Here is a 24,790-nt window from a genome sequence, read left to right on the forward strand (position 1 = left end):
TTCCTGCAAACCCTCCTTAGCTGATGAGCCCAGATGTTCTGGTGAGGCAGCTGTGCTTCTGCAGGAAGGAGCAAAAGCAGCCAACTTGGGGACCCTCGACTGTCAAGCGGCAAATTAGCAGCGACGCAGAGCACAAGAGGTTTATGCAAATGACCAGGTAGAGGGCCACAAATTGGCAAGCGCAGGAAGATATTTAATATTTGAGATTAAGCTCTCCAGCAAAAGGGGCTGCCTGGCTGAGTGATGGAAACAAAGAGGGTAGATTTCTGTGTGATGCAATGATCCTTTCTCCCGCCAGAGGGCACATGCCACATTGAATAAGGGAGGCTGAGCTGTCCTGTGTTGCATTTTGCTCAGATTCTCAGGAAATTTAATATCGCGGTCTGTGCCAGTGCAGAATTGTGGCTGCGTTGTCCCAACGCTGCTCCTCAAGTTCGCCTTTTCAAAACACTCTAGCATGAAACGGACACACAAACACCCTTTCAGGGTTTTTTTTATCATTCTTGTTATTGCTAATGATTTGGTTATGACAAGGAGTTGCAGGGAGCGGGGAAATCACATACAAACTTGAGGTGCAGTGAAACAGGGTCTCGGCCCCCTCCCCACATACTTTCCTATATGGGGGAAATCAATAGTGACAGGTTCAGGCGAGGTCCTTTGTCTTGGGGTTTTGCAGGGAGAAGCGAAGAGGAGATGTTGATTGCTGGTCTGCACAACTTCCCAGCTTGGTTTTAAGCAAGTCGGCTCATGGAGTGCCTTGGAGAAGCTGCAAAGAAATGGGGGAAATAAAATATTTTTAAAGAAGAGGTGGGCTCAACAAGTTCTGTCTATCAGGAAATGCATCCCCTGTTGTGTTAGTGTGCGATGCTAGACCCTGTTCTGCCAAAGGGCTCTTGTGATGTAAACTCTCCCTTTTCCAACCAAAGGGCGCCTTTGATGCCAGAAGGCTTCTGTGTGCAATCCTGCATCTACTTTAATCTTTTTTTAAATCTTGATCCAAACTAGGGATTAGCCCGCCTTGGACTAGAGGAACTTTTGGCAGCGTCCAAAATTCTACAAATTCTGCATCGGTCGGATTTGTACTGAGAGAGATCTGGGTATCTCTACCAGCTTTTCTCCACCTGTGGGTCTCCGGATGTTGTTGAACTCCCATCACCCGTAGCTAGCAAGGCCAGAGCTCAGGGATGATGGGAATTGTAGTCCAACAACATCTGGGGACCCACAGGTTGAGAACCGCTGTGTGGGGGAACCTTCGGCCCTCCAGCTGTTGCCGAACTACAACTCCCATCAGCCCTAGCAAGCATTGGCCCAATGGCCAGGGTTGCTGCTGCTGCTGCTGGAACAGTTCATATCTTCCTTCCCCCTCCTAAATCAGATATTCAAACCTCTCTCTGTCTTCCCCCCACCCCTCTGACAGAGGTACGGTCTGTACAGTCCACTCCAGCGGCAGCTTTCCACCTTAGGTAAAGGTAAAGGGACCCCTGACCATTAGGTCCAGTCGTGACCGACTCGGGTTGCGGCACTCATCTTGCTTTACTGGCCAAGGGAGCCAGCGTACAGCTTCCAGGTCATGTGGCCAGCATGACTAAGCCACTTCTGGCGAAGCAGAGTAGCGCACAGAAACGCCGTTTACTTTCCCGCTGGAGCGGTACCTATTTATCTACTTGCACTTTGACGTGCTTTCGAACTGCTAGGTTGGCAGGAGCAGGGACCGAGCAACGGGAGCTCACCCCGTCGTGAGGATTTGAACCGCCGACCTTCTGATCGGCAAGTCCTAGGCTCTGTGGTTTAACCCACAGCACCACCCGCGTCCCTGCTTTCCGCCCTACTTACGTGCAAAACTGTTGACCAGGTAGGTGGGCTTGTTGCTACACAGCAGGGTGGTGAGGCTGCCCAGCGATGCGGTCCCCACGATCTGCACCTCCGAGGTGATCCCCAGCGTGGCATTTTTCTGCAACAGGGCAAGAAACAGAGCCGGCAAAAGCAGGTTTGACAACTGCTACATACAGTGTTTTCGCTTCATGCTCCCGATATAACTCAAATTACATAAAATTGCATTTTAAGGTTCCATCTTGTCGAATTTCTAATATGTTTCCTAATATACTCTGCTGTTTTCTTACACTTCAATCCCCGCTGTGGTCTTCACATACAGGAAGTACCGTAACTTTTTATAAAAACTTGAAATGGTTTTCAGTCTTCTTTAAAAAGGTAAAGGGTCCATTAGGTCCAGACCGTGGCCGACTCTGGGGTTGTGGCGCTCATCTCGCTTTATTGGCCAAGGGAGCCGGCATACAGCTTCCGGGTCATGTGGGCAGCAGGACTACGCCGCTTCTGGCAAACCAGAGCAGCGCACAGAAACGCCGTTTACCTTCCCGCCGGAGCGGTACCTATTTATCTACTTGCACTTTGAGGTGCTTTCGAACTGCTAGGTTGGCAGGAGCAGGGACCGAGCAACGGGAGCTCACCCCGTCGTGGGGATTTGAACCGCCGACCTTCTGATCGGCAAGTCCTAGTCTCTGTGGTTTAACCCACAGCGCCACCCGCGTCCCATCAGTCTTATTTAAAACATTCTAAATTTGTATCTTTTATCAGTGCCGTCAATTTTGTCATCTTTGCATATTCCAAGATTTTTACCAACCATTCTTCCTCCGGGTGTGTTTTCTCTCCTTCCATTTCTGTACACAGAGAATCCTTGCTGCTGCTGTATTCACACACACAGTCCTTTAATAGGACAGCACCGATCTCTGGAACTCCCTGCTTATTGACATCGGGTCTTCACTTTAGTGTTTTTTGACCGTTTTGGTTTAGACGCTCCAACCGTAACTCGGTTAGGTATACTTGTCCTTAAACTTGCTGCAAACTTCCTTCTGACTTGACAGCCACAACCAGCCCTCTGAGCGCCTGTGGGTGTTATATTTGCAACTCAAGATGATACTTCATGCATCTGAAGAAGTAGACCCCAGTCCACAAGTCTTGAAACTAGAAGGAAGACTCTTCGGATCCCCAACCCCCACTCAAAATAAACCTTGAAGGATGAGTTATCCCCTTTTTCTTGCACTCTTAGTTGGCACCTATATTAGTTAAACTGCAGTCCATTGCCGGATGAAACAGCTCTAAGCCTGCAACCCCCGCTAGGCCTGTTTACCTGAGAGTAAAAACCTTTGAACAAGTGGGGCTTACTTCAGAGCAAAGATGCACAGGGTCTGTGCTGTTGAATCGCTTCTAAACGGCTGGTGTCATTTGTTGGTTTATATAACAACAGTTGTATACTGGTATTTGTTCAAGGGGGGGGGGAATCAGAGCAGTTTCCAGCAGTCACACATAAAACCGTACAGTTAAAACTGTATACATAAAACCAGAAATTACCGAATTATTATTAAACAAGTTTGCATACGGATAAAAATGTATAAAGTAAAAAATGCATTTATGTATAAAATAATAAACCGCTACTGATCATGTTTGCATTAATTATGTCTAAAAGAACAGTTCAAAGGCAGGGGGACGACCTATGTTTGCTTTGTTTTGAGATGCTGCATTTAATTATATGTCAGCGTTTCTTTCAGAACCATGAGGACCGACCGGAATCTTAGAATTACTTTTAAGGAAAGGGTCGCAGCTCAGCGGCAGAACTGTTGCCTCGAAAACAGACAGTCCCGGGTTCAGTTTCCCAAGATGAGAATAGCTACAAGGCAGTTCCCTCTGTTCCTGTTCAAATCTGCCCTGTCCTCAAAACATTGAGGACTAGGATCTTGCTTTGCTTTCAGGGCAAGGGCCGTAACTCCAAGCCACACTCCCCGTGTGCCTAGAACCGCCCCCAGGACACCTGCCGATCCTCACCAAGACAGCTTGGAAGTACGCCTCCAGTTCCTGGCAGGAGGGTAGCGGTTCGGACACCTCCATCTTTCGGGCCACACACCCTTCTGGTTGGCCATGGTACACCATCAAGTGCTGTGGGGGGAGAGAGGGGGCAGAGAGGTAGCATCTTGCAGAGGAAGCCCCCAAACCCCGAATCCCACACTCCCCCCTGTCCCCAGGTCTGATTTTACGGCACTCGGGTCGTTCAGCTGGCTATTGTTTCCGCTACGTCTCCGATCCATTTTGCAAAGGTTATTCGTGTTCTCAGCTCTCTCTTTTTAATGGTGTTACGTTAATGTAGGCTATACATTTCAAATAAATAAAAGAGATACTCCCATGCTCTTAAGAGAACCTCAGGGTGGTTTAATTAACTCTAATGCACTTTGGATACCTTTAAACTTAGAGACCACAGCAAACTATGGCAAGTTCTTAAAGAAATGGGAGTGCCTGATCACCTCATCTGTCTCCTGAGAAATCTCTATGTGGGACAAGAAGCTACAGTTAGAACTGGATATGGAACAACTGATTGGTTCAAAATTGGGAAAGGAGTACGACAAGGCTGTATTTTGTCTCCCTGCTTATTTAACTTATATGCAGAATTCATCATGCAAAAGGCTGGGCTGGATGAATCCCTAGCCAGAATTAAGATTGCCGGAAGAAAGATCAACAACCTCAGATATGCAGATGACACAACCTTGATGGCAGAAAGTGAGGAGGAATTAAAGAACCTTTTAATGAGGGTGAAAGAGGAGAGCGCAAAATATGGTCTGAAGCTCAACATCAAAAAAAACAAAGATCATGGCAACTGGTCCCATCACCTGCTGGCAAATAGAAGGGGAAGAAATGGAGGCAGTGAGAGATTTTACTTTCTTGGGCTCCATGATCACTGCAGATGGTGACAGCAGCCACGAAATTAAAAGACGCCTGCTTCTTGGGAGAAAAGCAATGACAAACTTAGACAGCATCTTAAAAAGTAGAGACATCACCTTGCCAACAAAGGTCCGTATAGTAAAAGCTATGGTTTTCCCAGTAGTGATGTATGGAAGTGAAAGCTGAACCATAAAGAAGACTGATTGCCGAAGAATGGATGCTTTTGAACTATGGTGCTGGAGGAGACTCTTGAGAGTCCCATGGACTGCAAGAAGATCAAACCTCTCCATTCTGAAGGAAATCAGCCCTGAGTGCTCACTGGAAGGACTGATCATGAAGCTGAGGCGCCAATACTTTGGCCACCTCATGAGAAGAGAAGACTCCCTGGAAAAGACCCTGATGTTGGGAAAGATGGAGGGCCCAAGGAGAAGGGGACGACAGAGGACAAGATGGTGGGACAGTGTTCTTGAGGCTACCAGCATGAGTTTGAGCAGACTGCGGGAGGCAGTGGAAGACAGGAGGGCCTGGCGTGCTCTGGTCCAGGGGGTCACAAAGAGGCGGACACGACTAAACAACAACAACAAACTTAGAGAGACCTTGCAAAGCTGCTTGCCCAGACAATACTTTCTCTCCCTCTCCCTCTCCCTCCCTCTCTCTCTCTCTCTCTCTTTCTCTCTCTCTCTCTCACACACACACACACTTAGGGGAATGGCAGTAGCTCAGTGAAAGAGCTGGCATATTTGCTTGGCATGCAAAAGGTTCCCGGTCCAATCGCCAGTATCTCCAGAAAAACCTCCCTACCTGAAGCCCTGGGCAGCTGCTGTCAGTCGTTGTAGATAGATCCACCACCGGTCTGACTCAAAGCAGCTTTCTATGTTCTTAAATCCACCTTAGTGCGGTTCAGTGACTGCTAACGCACTTACTGGACAACTTAAGGAGACCCCATTGGGAGAGAAAAACAGCAACACTGTCCCCATAGCCTCTTGCGGCACTAATTCTGGCCCTACTGGCGAATCTGCAACTCACGTTTCTCAAGTCGCAGGTGATCCCTGGAGCCACGCCTTGTTCGCCCAGTTCGCTGAGCGCCAACAAGAGAGACGCTTCGTTCTGGACGTTGACTTGGGGAGGGAGGAAGCTGAAGGCGTCCCTCTGCCGAGAAAGGAAGCGGGGGGAAAAGATTGAAATGTGGCTGCCCTGGCCGAAGGTGGCGGAAGGCAGAATGTGCTGGATTTAGACCACCAGGACTTCCACCGATGAAAGCAGAAGGCAGGCGCTGTCTCCATCATCGCCTGTCCTCCGTAATAATCTCTCAAAGGACCTGTTGATGGAATTCTACCATTGTACTGTTGAGAGTGTATTAACTTGTGGTCTGTGTGTGTGGTTTGGGAGCTGCACGGTCAGGGGAAAAACAATGCTGTCCAGGGTTGTAAAGACTGCGGAGAGAATAACTGGGTGCACTCTTCCCACCTTGGGTCAAATCTATGCTTCCAGGTGCCATAAGAAAGCGGCAGGATAGTGCGCACCCCGGAAATGATCTCTTTCAGCTTCTGCCTTCTGGAAGAAGGTCCAGGGTTATAAAGACTAGGACTAGCCACATGAGAAACAGTTTCTACCCAAATGCTATTTTGGTTTTAAACGCAGTGTAAGGTAGACTCTGTGGGAGTATACGGTGGTGCCTCTGGTTACAAACTTAATTAGTTCTGGAGGTCTGTTCTTAACCTGAAACTGTTCTTAATCTGAGGTACCACTTTAGCTAATGGGGCCTCCCTCTGCTGCTGCACCGCCGTCGCACAATTGCTGTTCTCATCCTGAAGCAAAGTTCTTAACCCGAGGTACTATTTCTGGGTTAGCGGAGTCTGTAACCTGAGGTACCACTGTATTGTATTTAATTATGGGGTATTTTTAGGGGGTTAACCAGGCTGCGATAGCTGGGATAGCAGGCTTGTTGGCTTTTGAATGTCTGATATAGTTTTTTTTTCAATTTTGTTGTTCCGTATGGGACAATGACAATAAAGATTATGGTATGGTATCGTACCTGGACGCAGTCCGCCCGCCCGAGGTAGGTGGCCAGCAGGACTCCCACAATGCTGATGCCGAGGGCTGAGACAGCGCCCACCATCAGAATCACCAGCTTGCGGTTCGAGGCGACGGGAGGCTCTGCCAGCTCAAGGCTGGAGTGGAGAGTCTGAACAAAAAATGGGGAAGGGGTGAGAAGAGAGAGAGAAAGAAAGAAAAAGGGGGTGATGGCATCTAGCAGCACCTGAAATCCCTTTTCTAAAATCTGTGACATGTCAGCCTGTTTCCGCATTTGCACTCTGCACATGCTTAAGGGTGCTCTCGTCGCGCTGGAGAACCGAGCCCCGAAGATAAAAAAAAATTGGCAGGTCAATAACCGTATGCATGCCCACACTGGGCGTTTCAACCCCACCCCTTAGCAGGGCAGCAGGCAGAAATCCCACCGGTGCAGCTTCTCTCCCCACCTCTGCGCACGGCAACCACACAAGGCTGGAAAGAGCTTCCTCTGATGGATTGCTGCCTGCTGAGCAGCAGTTAAAGGAATGGGAGACCCAATGGGGGGGTTAAAAAATGAGGTGGCCTTCCCCCCACTCACTTCTAAAGTGAACTACTTACGTAGGGTGGGCTCTTGAGGTGCAGCCCCGCCGGCCACGATTCGGGGTTCTTGTCCTCGCTCACCATTTTCTCTTCCCCGACGGCAGGGCTGAACGGATCCAGACTTTGGCTTCTTCGTAGGCGTGTGAGATGCCAGTGGGAAGCTCTTATAAAGTCTCGGCTGCCTGGCACACAGCCCTGCCAAACAATAGCCCCCTCTGTGCACATCCCAGCTCCAAGCTCTCGTGGGGGCACTGAATGAATTTTTGCCGCCTCTCCCCGCCTTCTGCCCCCAAATACCTGCTGCCCAGCAAGGTGCAAAGGCCTTTTCCATAGGGCTAGTTCTGTTTCCACTTGTAGGCTAAGGGTTGCATCCAGGCAAAGCGGGAGGAGAACCCCTGAAATCAATGGATCTAAGTTAGTCACAGAATTCTAGAGATAGAAGGGACCCTGAGGGACATCTAGACCAACCCCTGCAATTTCCCTTAATTTCAATGGGTGTGTTCTGAGTAGGACAAGCATTTGACATGAACCTTCATCGTATTTTACGTCTGGGATACCCAATCCCCTAGTGAGAAAGTGGGTGCTCATGCCCTGATAGACATGCTTCTTTTTTCATTCCTTGCTTGAGCTCTACACTAGAGTAAAGGTAAAGGTAAAGAGACCCCTGACCATTAGGTCCAGTCGTGACCGACTCTGGGGTTGCGGTGCTCATCTCGCTTTATTAGCCGAGGGAGCCGGCGTACAGCTTCCGGGTCATGTGGCCAGCAGGACTAAGCCGCTTCTGGCTAACCAGAGCAGCGCATGGAAATGCCGTCTACCTTCCCGCCGGAGTGGTACCTATTTATCTACTTGCACTTTGATGTGCTTTCAAACTGCTAGGTTGGCAGGAACAGGGACCGAGCAACGGGAGCTCACCCCGTCGCGGGGATTCGAACCGCCGACCTTCTGATCTGCAAGTCCTAGTCTCTGTGGTTTAACCCACAGCGCCACCCGCATCCCTACAAGTGTAGAGTGCAATACTGCAAACAGACCTTTAACCATGAGGACGAGAATCTTAAGCCTATTTTGAAGGGGGCGGCTGTATCCCTCTGTCGCAGATCACCTGCTTTGCATGCAGAACACCCCTGGTTTGATCTCTGGCGTCTCAAGTTGGGGCTTGGACAACCCCCTTGCCCCAAACCCTGGAAAGCTGCTGCCAGCCAGTGAGGACAATATTGAGCTATATGGACCCCAATGGTCCGACTCAATGTAAGGCAGTCTGTCTATATGTTTCCTCTGTTTGAGTACACACATACACACGCCCCTCCATCCCTCATCCAGGCAAGCAAGAGGCATTGCAGGCGGGTTGGGCTGGATGACCCCTGGGGGCCCCTTCCATTGCTACAATTCTTTGCTTCTTACTTCAAGACCACAGATTGTTGTGCTGTTTTTTTTAAAGAAATTATCTTCAATAAAGTGACAGGTGGAATTGCAACTACTGCAGCTTCCTCCCCAGTGGGGCTGCCGTGTAACAGGCCGATATTCATCTGGTGAAGCCTCTCCTCCCCCTCTAATCCTTACATTCAGCAGGATTTGACCTGTTGAATTTCCCTTTTGTCTTTGCTGTCGTTCAAAAGCACGCAATAAAAGATGGCAAGCTCGTGTTTTGCGGATGTTCTGATCCACACTTTAAAGGATAGTCAACCCTTTATTCCAGGAGCCCCTCTGAGGGGTGGCAGATGTGGGGGTGACCGAGGAAAGGAGACTTCGTTCCTCCAGCCAAAAGCTTTCTGGCTTGCGGCCGACTCTCTCAGGTTCCACCACCTGACATGCTGGGAAGAAAAGGCCCTTTTGAAAGAGAGGCCGAGGCTCCCTTGATAACCTCGCTGTTGAAAACGGAGCAGACCCAGGCACAGACGAGGCCCTGTTTTCGGGAGAAACCGCCGCATCACTCGATCGGCTCGGAAAACATCCAAGCGAAAGGCCTTGGCTCTTGGGGAGGGCGGCGGGGTGGAAAGAGACTGATTTCGGAGCCACATAAAAGCAAGATTGTTTACAAGCTGGTGCACCCCAGTCGCAGCGACAGGGCAGCGATGGAGAAGTGGACGGCGGGAGATGAAAATCACTTGGCTCCCCTTGGCAAGGAGGGAGGACAAAGGACAATGCTTCCCGGAGGAAAGGCGACGGGGAGGCCTTGAGGACGCAGCATGCTTTAACTTGTTGGTCGCTGTTGTGATAGGAATTTTGAGGTCTTAGATATACTGTCTTGAGCTGCATCGAGGTACACGGACCACCAGTGGTCTGACTCGGAAGCTTCCTATATCAGAACTGAAATAAAAAAGTTAAGGTCATTTATATATAATAGGTAAAGGTAAAGGGACCCCTGACCATTACGTCCAGTTGTGGCCGACTCTGGGGTTGCGGCGCTCATCTCGCTTCATTGGCCAGCATGACTAAGCCGCTTCTGGCGAACCAGAGCAGCGCACAGAAACACTGTTTACCTTCCCGTTGGAGCGGTACCTATTTATCTATTTGCACTTTGACGTGCTTTTGAACTGCTAGGTGGGCAGGAGCAGGGACTTAGCAACGGGAGCTCACCCTGTCGCGGGAATTTGAGCCGCCAACTTTCTGATTGGCAAGTCCTAGGCTCTGTGGTTTAACCCACAGGGCCACCCGCGTCCCTTTTGTATATAATAAATGTTCATAAATGTACCAACCAAGCACGTACATAGTATATGTGGACCACATGTCTGGAGCAGCACAGGAAGACCGCCCTGAAACCATTTTGACTCCCAAACTGACCAAATTTTTTCTCTGCAAGGAGGGAGGGGTTGAGGGAACCTTCCCATTGTCTCAGGAAGTGGGTGATCACCATCTCAAAGAAATGGCCAGACTACTAGGAAAGGCAATCAGATAAGTCATTATCAGATAACCTGACAAATGAGATAAACAACACACTCAGATTTCTGCTGTAGACCGCCTTTTCTGAGATGTAGGTATGATGTATCTGGGGTGGTGGTCTTGGGTTACACCCCTTCGGTGATGTATGTTATATGGAGGGGTGGTCTTGTGCTCCAGGGCAGGGAATTTAAAATGTCTATATAAGGGCAGGCACACCTTTGTTCTGGGTCCTCCTCTTTTCCTGCGTGTGAGGGGAGCACCCTGTTGCAACAGATCAATAAAGATCAGGCTTACTAGCTGCTTTGCTTCTCAATATTCTCTGATTGGCCTGTTATTTTCTCCGACCGATGGAGAACCTACAAAGGACTCTATAAGGGTTCAGTGTCCCCCATAAGGGAATAAGGGCAGATTTTGTTTACCACAGAACCATGAGGACTAAAATTTTGCTGAGCACTGTAGCTCTGTCAACTACCATTACCAGGATTTTGGGGGAGGGTGCTTTAAATGTACAGAGCATACGCAGTCAGAGGCTCTTCCTGTCATATTCCTCTTTGGAAAGTTCCCTAGGCAAGGACCCTGTTGTTGTTGTTGTTTAGTCGTTTAGTCGTGTCCGCCTCTTCGTGACCCCCTAGACCAGAGCACGCCAGGCCCTCCTGTCTTCCACTGCCTCCCGCAGTTTGGTCAAACTCATGCTGGTAGCTTCGAGAACACTGTCCCACCATCTCATCCTCTGTCATCCCCTTCTCCTTGCGCCCTCCATCTTTCCCAACACCAGGGTCTTTTCCAGGGAGACTTTTCTTCTCATGAGGTGGCCAAAGTCTTGGAGCCTCAGCTTCAGGATCTGTCCTTCCATTGAGCACTCAGGGCTGGTTTCCTTCAGAATGGAGAGGTTTGATCTTCTTGCAATCCATGGGACTCTCAAGAGTCTCCTCCAGCACCAGAATTCAAAAGCATCCATTCTTTGGCGATCGGCCTTCTTTATGGTCCAGCTCTCACTTCCATACATCACGACTGGGAAAACCAGAGCTTTGACTATACGGACCTTTGTTGGCAAGGTGATATCTCTGCTTTTTAAGATGCTGTCTAGGTTTGTCATTGCTTTTCTCCCAAGAAAAGATCATGGATCACTGCCTTACCATGGTGAAGGGGCGTGAATAACTCAGAGAAGAAGAAAGAAGAAGAAGAAGAAGAGGAGGAGGAGGAGTTTGGATTTGATATCCCGCTTTATCACTAGCCTAAGGAGTCTCAAAGCGGCTAACATTCTCCTTTCCCTTCCTCCCCCACAACAAACACTCTGTGAGGTGAGTGGGGCTGAGAGACTTCAGAGAAGTGTGACTGGCCCAAGGTCACCCAGCAGCTGCAGGTGGAGGAGCAGGGAAGCGAACCCGGTTCACCAGATTATAAGACTACCGCTCTTAAGCACTACACCACACCACACCACACACCACACTGGCTCATAGAAGCTATGAGCTATGCTGTGCAGGGCCACCCAAGATGTACAGGTCATAGTGGAGAGTTTTGACCAAACGTGATCCACCTGGAGCAGGAACCGGCAAGCCACTCCAGTATCGCTGCCAAGAAAACTCCATGGACAAAGACAACAGGCAAGGACCCTAGGCGCTTCCATTACTGCTGCGCTACAACTCCCACCAGGGACTGGCCATGCTGACCCCTGGGAGTTATAGGTCAGCAACACATTCCAGGCCGCAGGTTTTCCCCTCCAACCTTGGTAGAAACATTATTAATAACAATAAAAAATTAGGTTGTAATACCATTAATTAATATTAAATAACATGTCCTGAATGGAGCTTGCAGTTGTGAAGGTGCAGGACCAAAGCTGGAAGGTTTGATCCAGATGTTAAAAAAATCAATTTGTTAGGTCCTGGGTTCAAATTGTCCATTATTACCCAGAATCCCTTGCGCCACTCCCCCAGAATGCTTTGCTCACAGACCTTTTGGCCACTTTCCCCTTCCCCCTCCCAGACTCCTTTGCGCGCCTCCATTTAAAGGCCACTATCCCAGAATCCCTTGCGGCACTGTCGCTTTCTCTTCGTTCTCCCTCCTGCGAGGAGTTTTTAGACGGACGTTTGCTTTGGTCAATCGCCACTCAGATGTTCGACGTTCCTTCACGCGTGCGGCTCAGTCATTGTTTTGAATGGCAAGAATACGGCCCGCCTTCCAAGAAGTAGCCTACCAATAGGAAAATGAGGTGAGAAGCCTCAGGCGGGGGGGGGACAACTCGTTTGAGTGACACGGATTTCCCCCAATAAGCCTGGTGGTTGGTTTGTTCGTTTTAAAAGGCACGAAGGACAGCCAATTAGAATGGTAGAACGTGAGGCGCTATTTCCCTCCCCCTGCAAGCCCCGCCCACCTTCCCTGCCGAATACTAATGGGAGGTTCTTGTCTGAGACGCGCCGCCTCAGCAAATGGGCACCTGCTGCCGTTTCTGTATTCCCTCAGGTGTCCAGCGAATGAAATTAAAGCCCTGCCTCCCTGAAGGCTCGCAGCCAATAGAAAGCCTTGTTTGGCGCCCAGCTGAGTGGCAAGCAGCCCTAGCCAATAGTTAGTTGGATATCTCGGAGAATGATAGATGCCTTAGCCAATAGACGCTGGCCGGGGGGAGGCTCCCCCAGCTGACTACATCTCTCCTCCAGCCTCGGCTTGGCAAAGCACCAAGTAGAGAGCGGATGAGGAGGGCGCGAGCCACTTGAGCGGCAGGCCGCGCAGCCAGTAGGGCTGCCCAGCGAGCGGAACGCCTCCGACGAGGAACGAGTTCGGCGAAGGCGGAACGTTGCCTTTGACTGATAGCCTCTTTCGCCCAATGGCGGGCGGGGAGACCGGGAGCCTTCCTTGACCGACGTCCCGTTCGCCCAATGGAGCGCCAGGCAGCCGGGAGGTCATCCTCAGAGCGGCAAGCGGCCTCGCCAATGAGGGGACCCGGGGCCGGGCCGGAGCGGAGAAGCAGGAAGCGGCCGAGGAGGCGGAGGCCGCCCCGCAGTCGGGAGAGGGGCCTGGCGGGGAGCCTGAGGAACCGCTGGGCGAGCTGCCCCTCTCCGAGACGGACACGACGCCGGGCCGCTCCAGGGAGCCGGAGTCGAGCAGGTAGGCCCGAAAGGCCTTCCCCTTTAAGGGGTGGGGCCTCGACAGGCCCCGCCCACAGGCCTCGATTAAAGGGGTGGGGGCGCGGAGGGAGGTTTATGGGGGGCACCTCAAAATGGGGGGGCTCCTGCATTGATGGGGTCGTGGAGGAGTAATGGGGAGGAGGGGAAGGAGGAGTATCTCAGCATAAATGGATGGGGGGGTCCTCAAAATCTGGGGGAGGGGGACAAGGGGTCCCCCCCCAAGGTTGCTTCTCTGGGGGTTGCAAGTGGGGGGAGATACAGGACAGGCTGGTGGTTTTCATCCTTCAGTGGATAGTACCTTAAATAAACTGGGGAGGTTCTGGTATTTGGGGGGGCATTACAGTCCTGGTTTGAGGGGGTAGGAAATTGGGTGTGTGGAGGGGGGTTCCTCCTCCCTCCTGCAAAATATAGAGGAAAAGAGTAACCCCCCCCCAATGTGGGATGGATTTTTTTTGGGGGGGCTGAAGACTTAAAATGTGGGAAGGGGTGACCCCCCAATCAAGGTTGCTTCTCTGGGGGTTACAAGAGGGGGGAGATGCAGGACATGCTGGTGGTTTTCATCCTCCAGTGGATAGTACCTTAAATAAACTGGGGAGGTTCTGGTATTTTGGGGGGGGCATTACAGTCCTCCTTTGAGGGGGTAGGAAATTGGGTGTGTGGAGGGGGGGTTTCTCCTCCTCTCTCCTGCAGAATATAGAGGAAAAGAGCAACCCCCTAATATCGGATGGATCTTTGGGGGGGGCTGAAGACTTAAAATGTGGGAAGGGGTGACCCCCCAACAAAGCACTCTGGGGAGGCAGTAGAGGGAAGGCAGAATAACATGGTGGTTCGCCTCCTTCAGTGCATCTCGGTGTAAATAGATCGTGGCGGGGGGGGGGGGAAACACCTCAAAATGGAGTGGGGGTGGTCCACTTCGGTCCTGTTTTGGAAGAGGAGGAAGTGGAGAGGAGGGTGGTGTTTTCTTCTGTTTCCTACTCAGGAAAACAAACTTGGGATGGAAAGGTGCTCATCTGTTTCAATTTTGCTTTGAGAGGTCAAGCAGATTTTTGGGCGGGGAGGAGGGAGATGGGTGCTGTCCCCCCACCCCACCGCAATTCCAAAAATCCATGTATCTCAACAGAAACCTGGAAGTGCGAGGAGTGGGGAGGGTCTCAGACTGGAGGAGATGGGGGCATCTGAGTTCTGCTTTGAGAGGAAAGGAAGATGGGGTGCTCCCTCCTGAAAAACCTGGGGGTGGGAGAGATCTCAAAATGGGATGGTGGGGCTGTGCATGAAAATGATATTGAGAGCAGCGTGGGGAGATTGGTGCTCCCCTTCGCACTGGTGAGGTGAGATCTAAAAGATGCAGGGGGAGAAGGGAGTCCCTGTGACAGTGTAAAAATCCAAAAATCCTAAAAAACCTCAACAACTTCAACACTAAAAAAAGCTAACCTGGAGGTAAGCTGTATGAATTGTGCATTGATTTGTAATGATTTGTTGGGTCTCTGGCCCGTAATAAAGATTGATTGATTGAAAAAAAGCTCAACGGCCCTTCACTTCATCAAATCTGGCCCTCTTTGAAAAAAGTTTGGACACCACTGATATAGAGTATCTCAACATAAAAATGAAATGGGGTTGCGGGGGGCAAAATAGGGGGAAGGATGCCTCTCAGTCCTGATTTGAAGGCATAGTAAAGGAATATGGAGGAGGGACCTGGAATTTCTCCCTCCCTGTATATATTTAAAAAATTGAGGGGGGTGCATAGGTTAGTGATAGACCACACGCTTTGCATGCAGAAGGTCCCAGGATAAATAAACATTTTAGGGGAGCGGAGTAGACTTGAGAGAGCAATGCCAGATTTTAACTCCTTTAAATAAGTTAAACTGTTTTATTCCTTCTCTTCAACCCTGCCCCCCACACAAAAGTAGAAAAAAACAACCCTGGGAGAGTAAAAGGGGATGGATAGCAACTTCCAGATCCCTTCTCTGCCCCCCCCCAAAAAAAAATCACAGGAAAATTTTAATATTGCCACACACAAATATATATAAAACATATAGTTTATTGAGAGGAGTGAACAACTTCATTCTCTCAAGATTGGGGGTTGGGTGAAAGAAGAAAAATTCCTCCCAAGATGCACAACAGTTGTGATGGGGTGTTTTTTTGAGGGGGTGAGACTTCCTTCTCCCAGGATTTCGTGGAGGTAGAAGAGAAGAAATCTCAAGAGGTTTGCCATCACCCCTTATTGAATTTTGTATCTCACCACCAGCCAACTGATACCTAAATCCTGAAAAATAAATCAATTCCTCGCGTAAATAAATATCGGGTTGTTGTTGTTTGCCTGTTTGCGGACAGTTTGTGTTTACAGGCTATTGAGTAAGCAAAACCCTCCCCCTCCCTCCAAACAGAAAATAAATCCTGGAGGAAAAGCAGGAAAATCTTCCCTAAATTATGGTTTTGCGCTACGTCAGGGTCTGGGGGACCCGTGGCGCTCCAGGTGTTGTCAGTCTCCCCCAAATCCCAATAGCTAGTAGTCTAGCCATTTCAGCAACATCTGGAGGACTGGAGATCTTCTCAAACCTCCCACTAGGTCTCTGAAATTGATGCCAATTTGGCCATCCATGTTTCTGAGTTGCGTTGGACACCATTAATTCTGTGTCCCAGATTCCCAGCGGGTTCGCGTATGCTTTAAATGGGTGCCAGTAATTTCTGTGAACTGCCATTCCTGATCAGAGCATGGGTGCTGACATTCAGGAATTGAAATGCAAACAGCAATGAAAATGGCAGGGTGGAGGGGGCTGGGAACCAAGAACCCAAAAGATAGCTAGCATGTCAGGAAGAAAGCAAGACTCCTCCTTGAGATGCTAACTTTCTGCTTTCAGGGATTTTTTATTATGTGACTTTCCATCAGCATCTTGAAACCATACAGTCAAGGCTAGGCGTTGTCACGTGGTTCTCCTTGTTTCGTATCCTGGCCTTGTTTGTTGCGTTGGCCCTGAGAGTAGATGCTATCCAGATAATGTGGATTTTTAAAGCTCCACAGGTTCCCTGTCTGCCCATTATGCTAATGTTCAGACCCTTGAAACGCAACACCAAGCCTGCCAATTTTTTTTATTTATTTTCTGTTTTCTCCCTTTAAAAATTGCACTTTTCCTGGCCTTCCTTTCCTTCCCCACTTGGGTGTCTCCGTGGAAGTTAGCAGATGGTCGAGGCTTAAGTCTCTTAAAGACAACTGGAATTTAATCGCGTGCCAGACTTCAGCTGAAGGCCACAGCAGACGGGTTTTTAATCTGAAATATTAAAACGGTTCAGGTTGGGGGTGCGGGGGCAAAGGAGGGAATGGAAAAGGTGGGTTCTAGATTGAACCACCAGATTTTGAGCCCTGGGCAGCAGAGTGCAAGACTGGCTTGTGTTGATTTGGGAGCTGTCCGATCTCAGCTGCCTCTTCCATCTCCCTTAGAGGTGTGGGGTTTGGTGGTTGGAAATAGGGGCCCCAACAGCATCATATTAGGACCTCCTGATCCCTTTGATCAATCTCTGAGGGGAGTCACTGTTCGTGGTCCCTATTACTTGGGTGCCTCCCAGGAGCCGTGCATTCAGTGCAGTGATTTTGTGGAACTCCCTTTAGACAGGCCCTCCTCTACCCGGTGAACCTCCAGCACTAACATAAGACTTTTAAAAATTGTGGCAGGCTTTTTAATCGAACTCTGGTTTTCATAATTTTAACTTGTTTTGGCTTCATTGCCTCCTGGAGACGACTGTATTCAAGCGGGATATAAATTGCCGAAATGAGTACTAAATAATCATCTAAATCAGGGTCCGTCTACCTTGTCGGACTACAACTGCCATCATGTCTGGGCCGCATAGTCAGGGATGATGGGAATGGTAGTCCCCACAACATCTGGGGACCACGGTTGAAGATCACTGATCTGAATAATCTTCAAGTGTGCCCTTCTGCACACTGTGGCTGCCTTCTATAGTGGGGGTTGGAAACTGTTTTTGTGCTCCTCCGCTCAGACCCCCAAATCCCATTAGCCCCATCAACCAGCATCTCCAGAGGTGAAGGAAGTCCTGCCTGGAGATGCCACTGGGATTGAGCTCATATTCTACATGCAAGGTAGTTGCTCTCCCACAGGGTTTCTCCTGAAAATGAAGTAAGATTCTAGTCCTCAGGGTTGTGAATGAATGGCCGGCTTTCAATTGTACTGTAGGAAGTTGCCTTACTGCAGAAGCAGACCTTTAGTCCTTCTAGCTCATGCTGCCTACACTGGCTGGCAGTGCCTCTCCAGGGTTTCTGGCATGGATCTTGCCCAACAATGCCAGGGCTTGAACGCGGGACATTTTACCTGAGCTAAGGCCTTCCCCTCAGGAGCTTGGCCTCAAATGCCCAGGAGCAGAAATGGGCACCCCAGGTTGTCTCCTGAGTCGCAATGATCTTTAAAACAGCCTCCTCCCCTCCGAAAACTCCTCTCCACTCCCAAAATGCCAAGGGAGAGACTAAGATGACAGGATGAATCCTAACAGGTTTTGTAGCTCTTTCCAGCCGATCCCGTGCGCTGCAAAGCTCTTGCAGAATGGCTTTCCCCGCCTCTGACTCTGCCCCTTTTTGCAGCCAGGGCTGAGGTTGGCACAGCGGCCTCCTTGCCAGGCCTCCGTCCCAGGCCTTGTTTGTTGTTTTTTGTCCATTCCCCAAGCCTCGCCTGGCGTGTTGCGTCTTGCTTTGCAAGCTGAGATGAAAAAAGCTGGGCTCGTCTGTCCATCGCTGCCTCCCGGGCCGGGTGATCGGTGTTGGTTGTGTGTTTAAATCCTTTAAAAAAAGAGAGAGAGAGAAATCTATTTCCATCGTTGGCATGTTTACCCTTTCCTCTGGAGTAAGCTTGGTGGTAGTGTACCTGTTTGGATTGCAGAAGGACTCATCCTGAATCCCCAAAGGTGTCTGCAGGCTGGGCTGGAAGAGACTCCCTGCTTGAAATCCTGGGGACCCACTGCCAGTCAGTGTAGACTATACTGGGCTAGGTCTGACTCAGTAAAAGGCAGCTTCATGTGTTCCTGTTTAAACAAGTCCTTTGTTCAGAACCACGAGGACTGGAAGCTTACTGGAATCTTTTGGAGAAGGACAGTAGCACAGTGATGGAGCATTGTTGGCCTTTCCTTGCAGACGTTTCAGTCCCTGAAGGCATTTCCAAGGAGGGCTGGGGAGAGACTTCCTGCCTGAAACCCTCAAGAGCTGCTGCCAGTCAGTGTAGACACCTCTGAGCTAAGTGGGCCAATGGTCTGATGTGGTCTGAGGCAGCTGCCCGTGTGGTTTTATTGCACATGTGTAGGTAAAGGTAAAGGGACCCCTGACCATTAGGTGCAGTCGTGGCCAACTCTGGGGTTGCAGCGCTCAACTCGCTTTATTAGCCAAGGGTCATGTGGTCAGCATGACTAAGCCGCTTCTGGTGAACCAGAGCAGCGCACGGAAACGCCGTTTACCTTCCCGCCGGAGTGGTACCTATTTATCTACTTGCACTTGACGTGCTTTCGAACTGATAGGTTGGCAGGAGCAGGGACCGAGCAATGGGAGCTCACCCCGTCGCGGGGATTTGAACCGCCGACCTTCTGATCGGCAAGTCCTAGGCTCTGTGGTTTAACCCGCGTCCTGCACACGTGTAACTTGAGTGCAAACAACTGCAGCAACAGCAACGACAAAAGGGCATTAGGTCTCTGCCCATAAGGAGCTTACAGTCAGAATGAACAAGGGGGGGATTTTTATCGGCCTCATATAGGGGGTGAAGGAGGCAGGAAATTGGAGTCTCGGGGGAACCACTGTGGTCTGCCTTTCTCCTGGGCCTTGGGCCAGCTGCTACATACCCTTCATGCTCAGCACCAGAGCCCCACTGCGCACATGCGCCCCGCGGGAGTTGGGGCCCATGCTGTGCAGCTGTTCCTAGCAGGTGGGGTGGGAAGCAACAGGCAGTGGAGGGCAGGCCACACAAAGCCTTCCCTTTCCCCAACAAACTCAAAAGGCCGAAAGGAAGCCTTGTTAGAAGCTGCCTTCTGGATATATATTGCATTCTCTGCATTAGAGTAAGCCGACCCCCCTTTTCATTCAGGAGAAGAATGGAAGCTAATTTGCGATGACAATGCTTCCTTTTGGGTGGGTAGTTGTCCCGCATTTAACCCAACAATGCCTGCATTTAAACTTAAAATATTTAAGAGGAGGTCCGGCTATCGGAGGCGATGGCTTGGAAGAATACCCCTTTCCTTTCACAGCCCCTGATTTTTTAGATGCTGATTTTCCTTGATAGGTCTTTAGATATCCTGCTGGAATCTCAAATGCCTGGGCCTGGTGGGTTCTTTTCTGCATTAACCCCCCCCCCCAAGGTAGCGTCTGAAAAGGGAAGTGGCTAGGTTTGTCTCTCTCTTTCTCTCTCTCTCTCTCTCACAGACACACAGACACACACACCCCACATGTGTGCGCACACTCTTAACATTACTTTGATTTCTTTTGTTGTTGTTGGAACAGAGGTGTTGCCCCTGTGTCAGTCGCTTGCTATTAATCTAAACTTGTTCTGATTTTGCAGTGTGCTCAGAACATCCAAAAAGTGCATGTATTTGTGTGTGCATGAAAAGGTCACTGTGAATGATTGCAGCCTTTCTCAACCTGTGGGTCCCCGGATGTTGTTGAACTACAACTCCCATCACCCCTAACTAGCAAGACCAGGGCTCAGGGATGATGGGAGTTGTAGTCCAACAACATCTGTGGACCCACAGGTTGAGAACCACTGGATTACAGGATTGCTCAGCTTTCCAAGGCAACTGGAAGAATTACCTAGCCCCGGCGCCCTCCAGATGTCTTGAACTACAACTCCCACCAACCCCTGCTGCCTGGGGCTGATGGGAGTTTTCGCCCCTAACATAGAGGCCCAGTGTGTGGCGTAATGGCTAGAGACTATGGAACTGGGAGAGACCAGGGTTCAAATCCCCACTCGGCCACAAAACTCACTGTGTGTAGCCTTGGACCAGTCATTAACTCTCAGCCCAACCTACCTCACAGGGTAGTTGTGGCGATCACTCGTGATCGAGTCAGATTGTCTTCCGTGAACACAGTTTTAGCAGTATGTCCATAAGTGACTGTGGAGGCTAATTCTGGATCCACACATCCTTCCACAGTGAGGACATAGGTTTCCGGGCAGGAGTTGATCACAGTGAGGGTTTGCCAAATGTGCCTTTATCTCAGCTCGTTTCACCCTTACATTTGTGCTTCTTCAAAGTCCATGACACCTAGGATCGATCACAGCTGTGTGATCTTGTACTAATTGCAGTATAAACATATTTTAAAAAAATAGATTAAGTTCTGCAGTGGGAATCAGGCTCCCTCCGGCTGTTTAATGAGTTAGCCTGGCTTTTTAATTTGCTGAATGATAACAGTGAGGTTTGAAGAGAATTAGTCTACTTCCAGTGTCTGGACTAGAGGTGCTTTCTGGAGATATTGAAGGAACTGTAAAGGGGTTTTGAAACTGGGATAAAAGCCACCAGCCCTTGTTAAAAGAGAAGATGGCTGCTTTCATTCCCTTTTGCAGTAATGCACCAGATAGTTTGGAACAGGTGCTCTGAGCTCAGGCTTCCAAGGTAGGTTAAAAATAATGAGAATAAAAGGTTTCTTTGGCTATGTTAGAAGCAAGAGGAACAAGCAAGTGGTAGCTCCTCTGCATGGAAAAGTCGGGAAAATGCTACTGGATGGCAGAGAGAAGGCAGAACTGTCCAATGCCTTCTTTGCCTCTGTCTTCACCTGAAAAGAAAGCAATGCCCAATCTGGTTAAAATAAAATAAACAATGCAAAGAAGAAGCAGCAGCCCAAACTCATTTCTTTGTTTTTTTGATAGAGTTACAAGCTTGGTGGATCAGGGGGATGCTGTGGATGTAGTATATCTTGATTCCAGTAAGGCTTTTTATGAAGTCTGCCATAATATAGCTAGAAAAATGTGGGCTGGATGAGGTAACTGTTAGGTGGATTTGTAGCTGGCTGACTGAACCCAAAGAGTGCTCACAAATGGTTCCCCATCATCCTGGAAAAAATTTATGAGTGGGGTGCCACAGTGTTCTGTCCTGGGCCTGTTGGTGTTCAATGATGTCTTTATAAATGACTTGGGCAAAGGAATTGAGTGGATGTTCATCTAGTTTGCAGGTGACTCCAAACTGGGACGGGTAGCTTATGTTGCAGAGGACAGAATCTGGATTCAAAATTACTTTCATAGATTGGAGAAGTAGGCTAAAACTAGCAAAATGAATTTCAATACAGTGGACGCTCGGGTTGCGAACGTGTTCCGTGCGGGAGGCACGTTTGCAACCCGCAGCACCACGTCTGCGCAAGCACGGGTTGCGATTTGGCGCTTCTGCACATGCACAACTGCCAAAACCCAGAAGAAACCCATTCTGATACTTCTGGGTTTCAGCGCGTCTGTAACCCGAAGAAACGCAACCTGAAGCGTCTGTAACCCGAGGTATGACTGTAGTGACAAATGTTAGGTCCTGCACTTAGACAGAAATAACAGCTGCACAAATATAAGATGGGGGACAACTAGTTTGCCAGTAGTACAAATACAAAAGTTACCTTTGTGTGTGCACAGACTCACATACCACCATCCAGGAATTGTCAGAATCTAAAGATCCAGTCCAGCTATGAATATTATTTTCACAACAACCCTGTAGGTAGGTTAAGCTGAAGGAGAGTGGCCTGAATTTCTTGGCCGTTGCCTGAGGCAGATTACTAACTTACTCTTTAAGGTTTTTTTGGGGGGGGCATGGAGTCAGACTTTGTGTACAAGTGTCCTAGTTTTGTACAACTGTGTTCAAAACTATTAATATTACACCAGCCTTGAAAGGCAGGGCAGCCCTGATTCTTCTTTCCCACCCCCCAGTCCTCACAGGGGGGGCTCACTGAATTATTTTTTGGCGGGGCAAGGTGATGTAATCTTTATATATATATATATATACATTTTTATTGGTTTTTTAACATATCAGTTCCAACAGTCAAATAACATAACTTTCATCTTATACAATGTTTTAGACTTCCGTCAACACCTCCGATGATTTTCCGTTCTTTATCACTTATTCTGCATATCTTAATTTCTCTATTACTCTTAATTATCGTTAACTAATAGTTCTTCTCATAGTCTTTCTTGCAATATTTAGAATAGCCCACCTTGCAAACCTACTAGCGTAATCTGTTCATCACAATTACTTTGCAAATAATTCATATGTTCACTCCAGTCTTCTAAGAATCTTTGGCCCCGCAGGTTTCGAATCCGACGTAATCTATGACTATGCGAATGCTAGGCTGGAATGCGCGTATTTCACCTTTCCCAAAGGAAGTTTTCACCAGGCTGCCTCATTTTCCTCCGCTGTGTTTGGGCAACCTTTCCTAAACCTGCCTTTATTTTGGTTCAGAGGGTCTGCACCTGACTGCCACTGGCTCAGGTCCCCCAAACACACTTCTCCTGACAGTTGCTGCTGTGTGCCCCTCCACACAGCCCCAGAGGCAAAACCGGGTGTGGCAGTGGGCCTTGGCCTAAAACACTTCGTTTTCTTGGAGGCCCAGTCCTGGTGGGCAAAACCACCAAATGCTTCTGAATGACTCTTGCTGCAAATCACAGGAGAGGAGATTTGCACTCGCGTCCTTGCGGGCTTCCTGCTGCAGCAGATGCTGGACTAGATGGGCCCCCTCTGGCCTGATCCAACAAGGCTATCTGTGTAGACCCTCCAGGTCCAAGGGCAGTCTATCTTAGGTTCATCGGGGCATTTGGCAGCTGTGAAAACAGGGTGCTGGGCTGGAAAGGGCCCCCTTTGGCCTGATCCTGCAGCCAGGCTCTTCTGTTAACGCTAGTTGCTAACCAGGGTCTTGAGGGCGGCGGCTGTGATTGCTGTCCCCTCCCTTCCTCAGTGAATTGTGCAGACCTGCAAGGCTTTTTCCTCCCTCCCTCTGCAAAGGTGGCTAAATCCATGCCAAATTTCTCGGCTTCCAGCCTGGCCGCATGGCGGGAGCCCTACCTGCTAGTTGCAGAGCGCGGCTGGCAGAGGAGGAGGGGAATGTGCCGTGGCAAAGGTAGGCCTGGCGCCTGCTCCCTTGCTCAGCTCCCATGGGAATTTGGTGCTTGTTTTGCTCGTTCTCGCCCCCCCCCCGCCGGCATCCCTCCCATCGCAGCTGTCCCTGTCGAGCCCTGACCTCATGAGCTCACGCTGGGAAGCCGAACCCAGCGGCCTGCCCCCTTGCGCTGAGAAGCAGCCGCAGGCTCCCCTGCCCGTCGGTCGCCAGAAACCGGAGGCCCACGTCCGCCCCCTTTCCCCCCTCTCCGTTCCTGCTTGATTCCTTTTCTCCCTCGGCTCCTCCGCCCCACTGCTCCAGGAAAACCTCCGTAAGGTTAGTGCTGCCTTTTTAACAGGTTCCTCCGGCTCTGCCACTTGACCAGAGAGGAACCACAAAACACGCCCTTTCTCTCTTCCCCCTCCCCACTGCCAATTCCCAGGTGCTCCTTGGGAGCTTCGCAGGGTGGGCAACGCCAAGCAGATCTTCCCATTACTCTCCCCCACCAGCCTCCTGTGGGGCGGAGGAGTATCTGCCCCACATACTCCTTAGGGCCTTTCTTGCTTTTCCCCCTATTGCAGCGAGAAGTTTTTAGTGCTGCTTAACGTTGCCTGGCCCGGTGTTGTGTCCGTGTGCTTCTGAAACCTGAGTGTGCATTGGAAACTAGACCTAAATAGAGACCTCCTTCCAGCCGGCATCCTGTTTGAAACAGCGACTGCAGTGCATTCAAAGCACACGGAAAGCATATTCCCCGCCCCCACTCTGCCCCCCCCTAAGTTCTGGGAGCGGAAGTTAATCCCTTGCAGATCTACAGTTCCCGGCACCCTTTGCAAACTACAGTTCCCAGGCTTCTTTGGGCGAAGCCATGTGCTTCAAGTGACCTGTAAATGTGTGGTGGGTGCACAGCCAGGGACCACTCCCCTACACTTAAAAAACCCATAGGTGTGTCTGGTTTTTTGAGGTACAGTCATACCTTGGGTTACAGACGCTTTGGGTTGCGTGATTTCGGGTTGCGCACTGTGCCGAACCCGGAAGTACTGGGACGGGTTACTTCCGGGTTTTGGCACTTGCACATGCGCAGAAGTGCCAACCCGCGCATGCGCAGACAGGGCGCTGCGGGTTGCGAAACGTGTTTCCCGCACTGATCACGTTGGCAACCCAAGCGTCCACTGTACACTGTTACTAAACATGGGGGCTCCATTTTGCTATACTTCCTGCTGATAGGCCTGCTCTCGCCCCCAAATTCGGAGTTAATTCTTTTTTTAAAAGGTGCCATTTTGAAAAGGAGCACTGTCCGGCGCTTAAGATGTGTTCAGTGCTTTTGGGAAGGTAATACTGATAACCCACAAGCTAGATGCTTAGAGATGGATATTTGGGGGCAATGATAAGGTCCAGGCCTCTCCCCAGG

The 24,790-nt window shown here is 49.9% G+C and overlaps 2 protein-coding genes across 5 annotated transcripts in view; one reads left to right on the forward strand and one right to left on the reverse strand.

The window, feature by feature from the left end:
* Positions 1–480: 480 nt before the first annotated feature.
* LOC128404373 (uncharacterized) lies at positions 481–12,578 on the reverse strand. Of its 4 annotated transcripts, XM_053369913.1 has the most exons (8): positions 12,413–12,578; positions 9,387–9,645; positions 7,357–7,733; positions 6,761–6,910; positions 5,752–5,874; positions 3,838–3,948; positions 1,834–1,951; positions 481–766 (listed from the first exon to the last, which is right to left on the reverse strand). In XM_053369913.1, exons 2-8 carry the CDS (start codon positions 9,592–9,594, stop codon positions 732–734), a joined length of 1,122 nt encoding a protein of 373 aa, XP_053225888.1. In that variant the 5' UTR covers positions 9,595–9,645; positions 12,413–12,578; the 3' UTR covers positions 481–731. The 4 variants fall into 4 exon arrangements, with proteins under 4 accessions (XP_053225888.1, XP_053225891.1, XP_053225892.1 ...); XM_053369916.1 differs by lacking the exon at positions 9,387–9,645 and having other exon boundaries at positions 12,413–12,561; XM_053369917.1 differs by lacking the exons at positions 9,387–9,645; positions 12,413–12,578 and adding an exon at positions 11,991–12,089.
* Positions 12,579–12,876: 298 nt separating this feature from the next.
* The window catches only part of ZNF687 (zinc finger protein 687), a 33,646-nt gene continuing 21,732 nt past the window's right edge, over positions 12,877–24,790 (forward strand). The window contains exon 1 of the mRNA XM_053369902.1: positions 12,877–13,320. Within this exon, the coding sequence (XP_053225877.1) occupies positions 13,092–13,320 (229 nt within the window). The 5' untranslated portion in view covers positions 12,877–13,091. The remainder of the gene's footprint in view (positions 13,321–24,790) is intronic.

The sequence above is a fragment of the Podarcis raffonei genome, chromosome 16 (assembly GCF_027172205.1).
Source record: "Podarcis raffonei isolate rPodRaf1 chromosome 16, rPodRaf1.pri, whole genome shotgun sequence".
Taxonomy (NCBI): Eukaryota; Metazoa; Chordata; class Lepidosauria; order Squamata; family Lacertidae; genus Podarcis; species Podarcis raffonei.

What these genes read in the sequence shown, in the direction of transcription:
- LOC128404373 (XM_053369913.1), bottom strand. Translation starts at nt 9,594, where the DNA reads ATGCAGCTCAAGACAGTATATCTAAGACCTCAAAATTCCTATCACAAC. An exon ending in GCCCTGTCGCTGCGACTGGG is followed by an intron (nt 7,734 to 9,386) that starts GTGCACCAGCTT and finishes CATTGATTTCAG; the next exon opens with GGGTTCTCCTCCCGCTTTGC. An exon ending in GGCGGGCGGACTGCGTCCAG is followed by an intron (nt 5,875 to 6,760) that starts GTACGATACCAT and finishes CTTTCTCGGCAG; the next exon opens with AGGGACGCCTTCAGCTTCCT.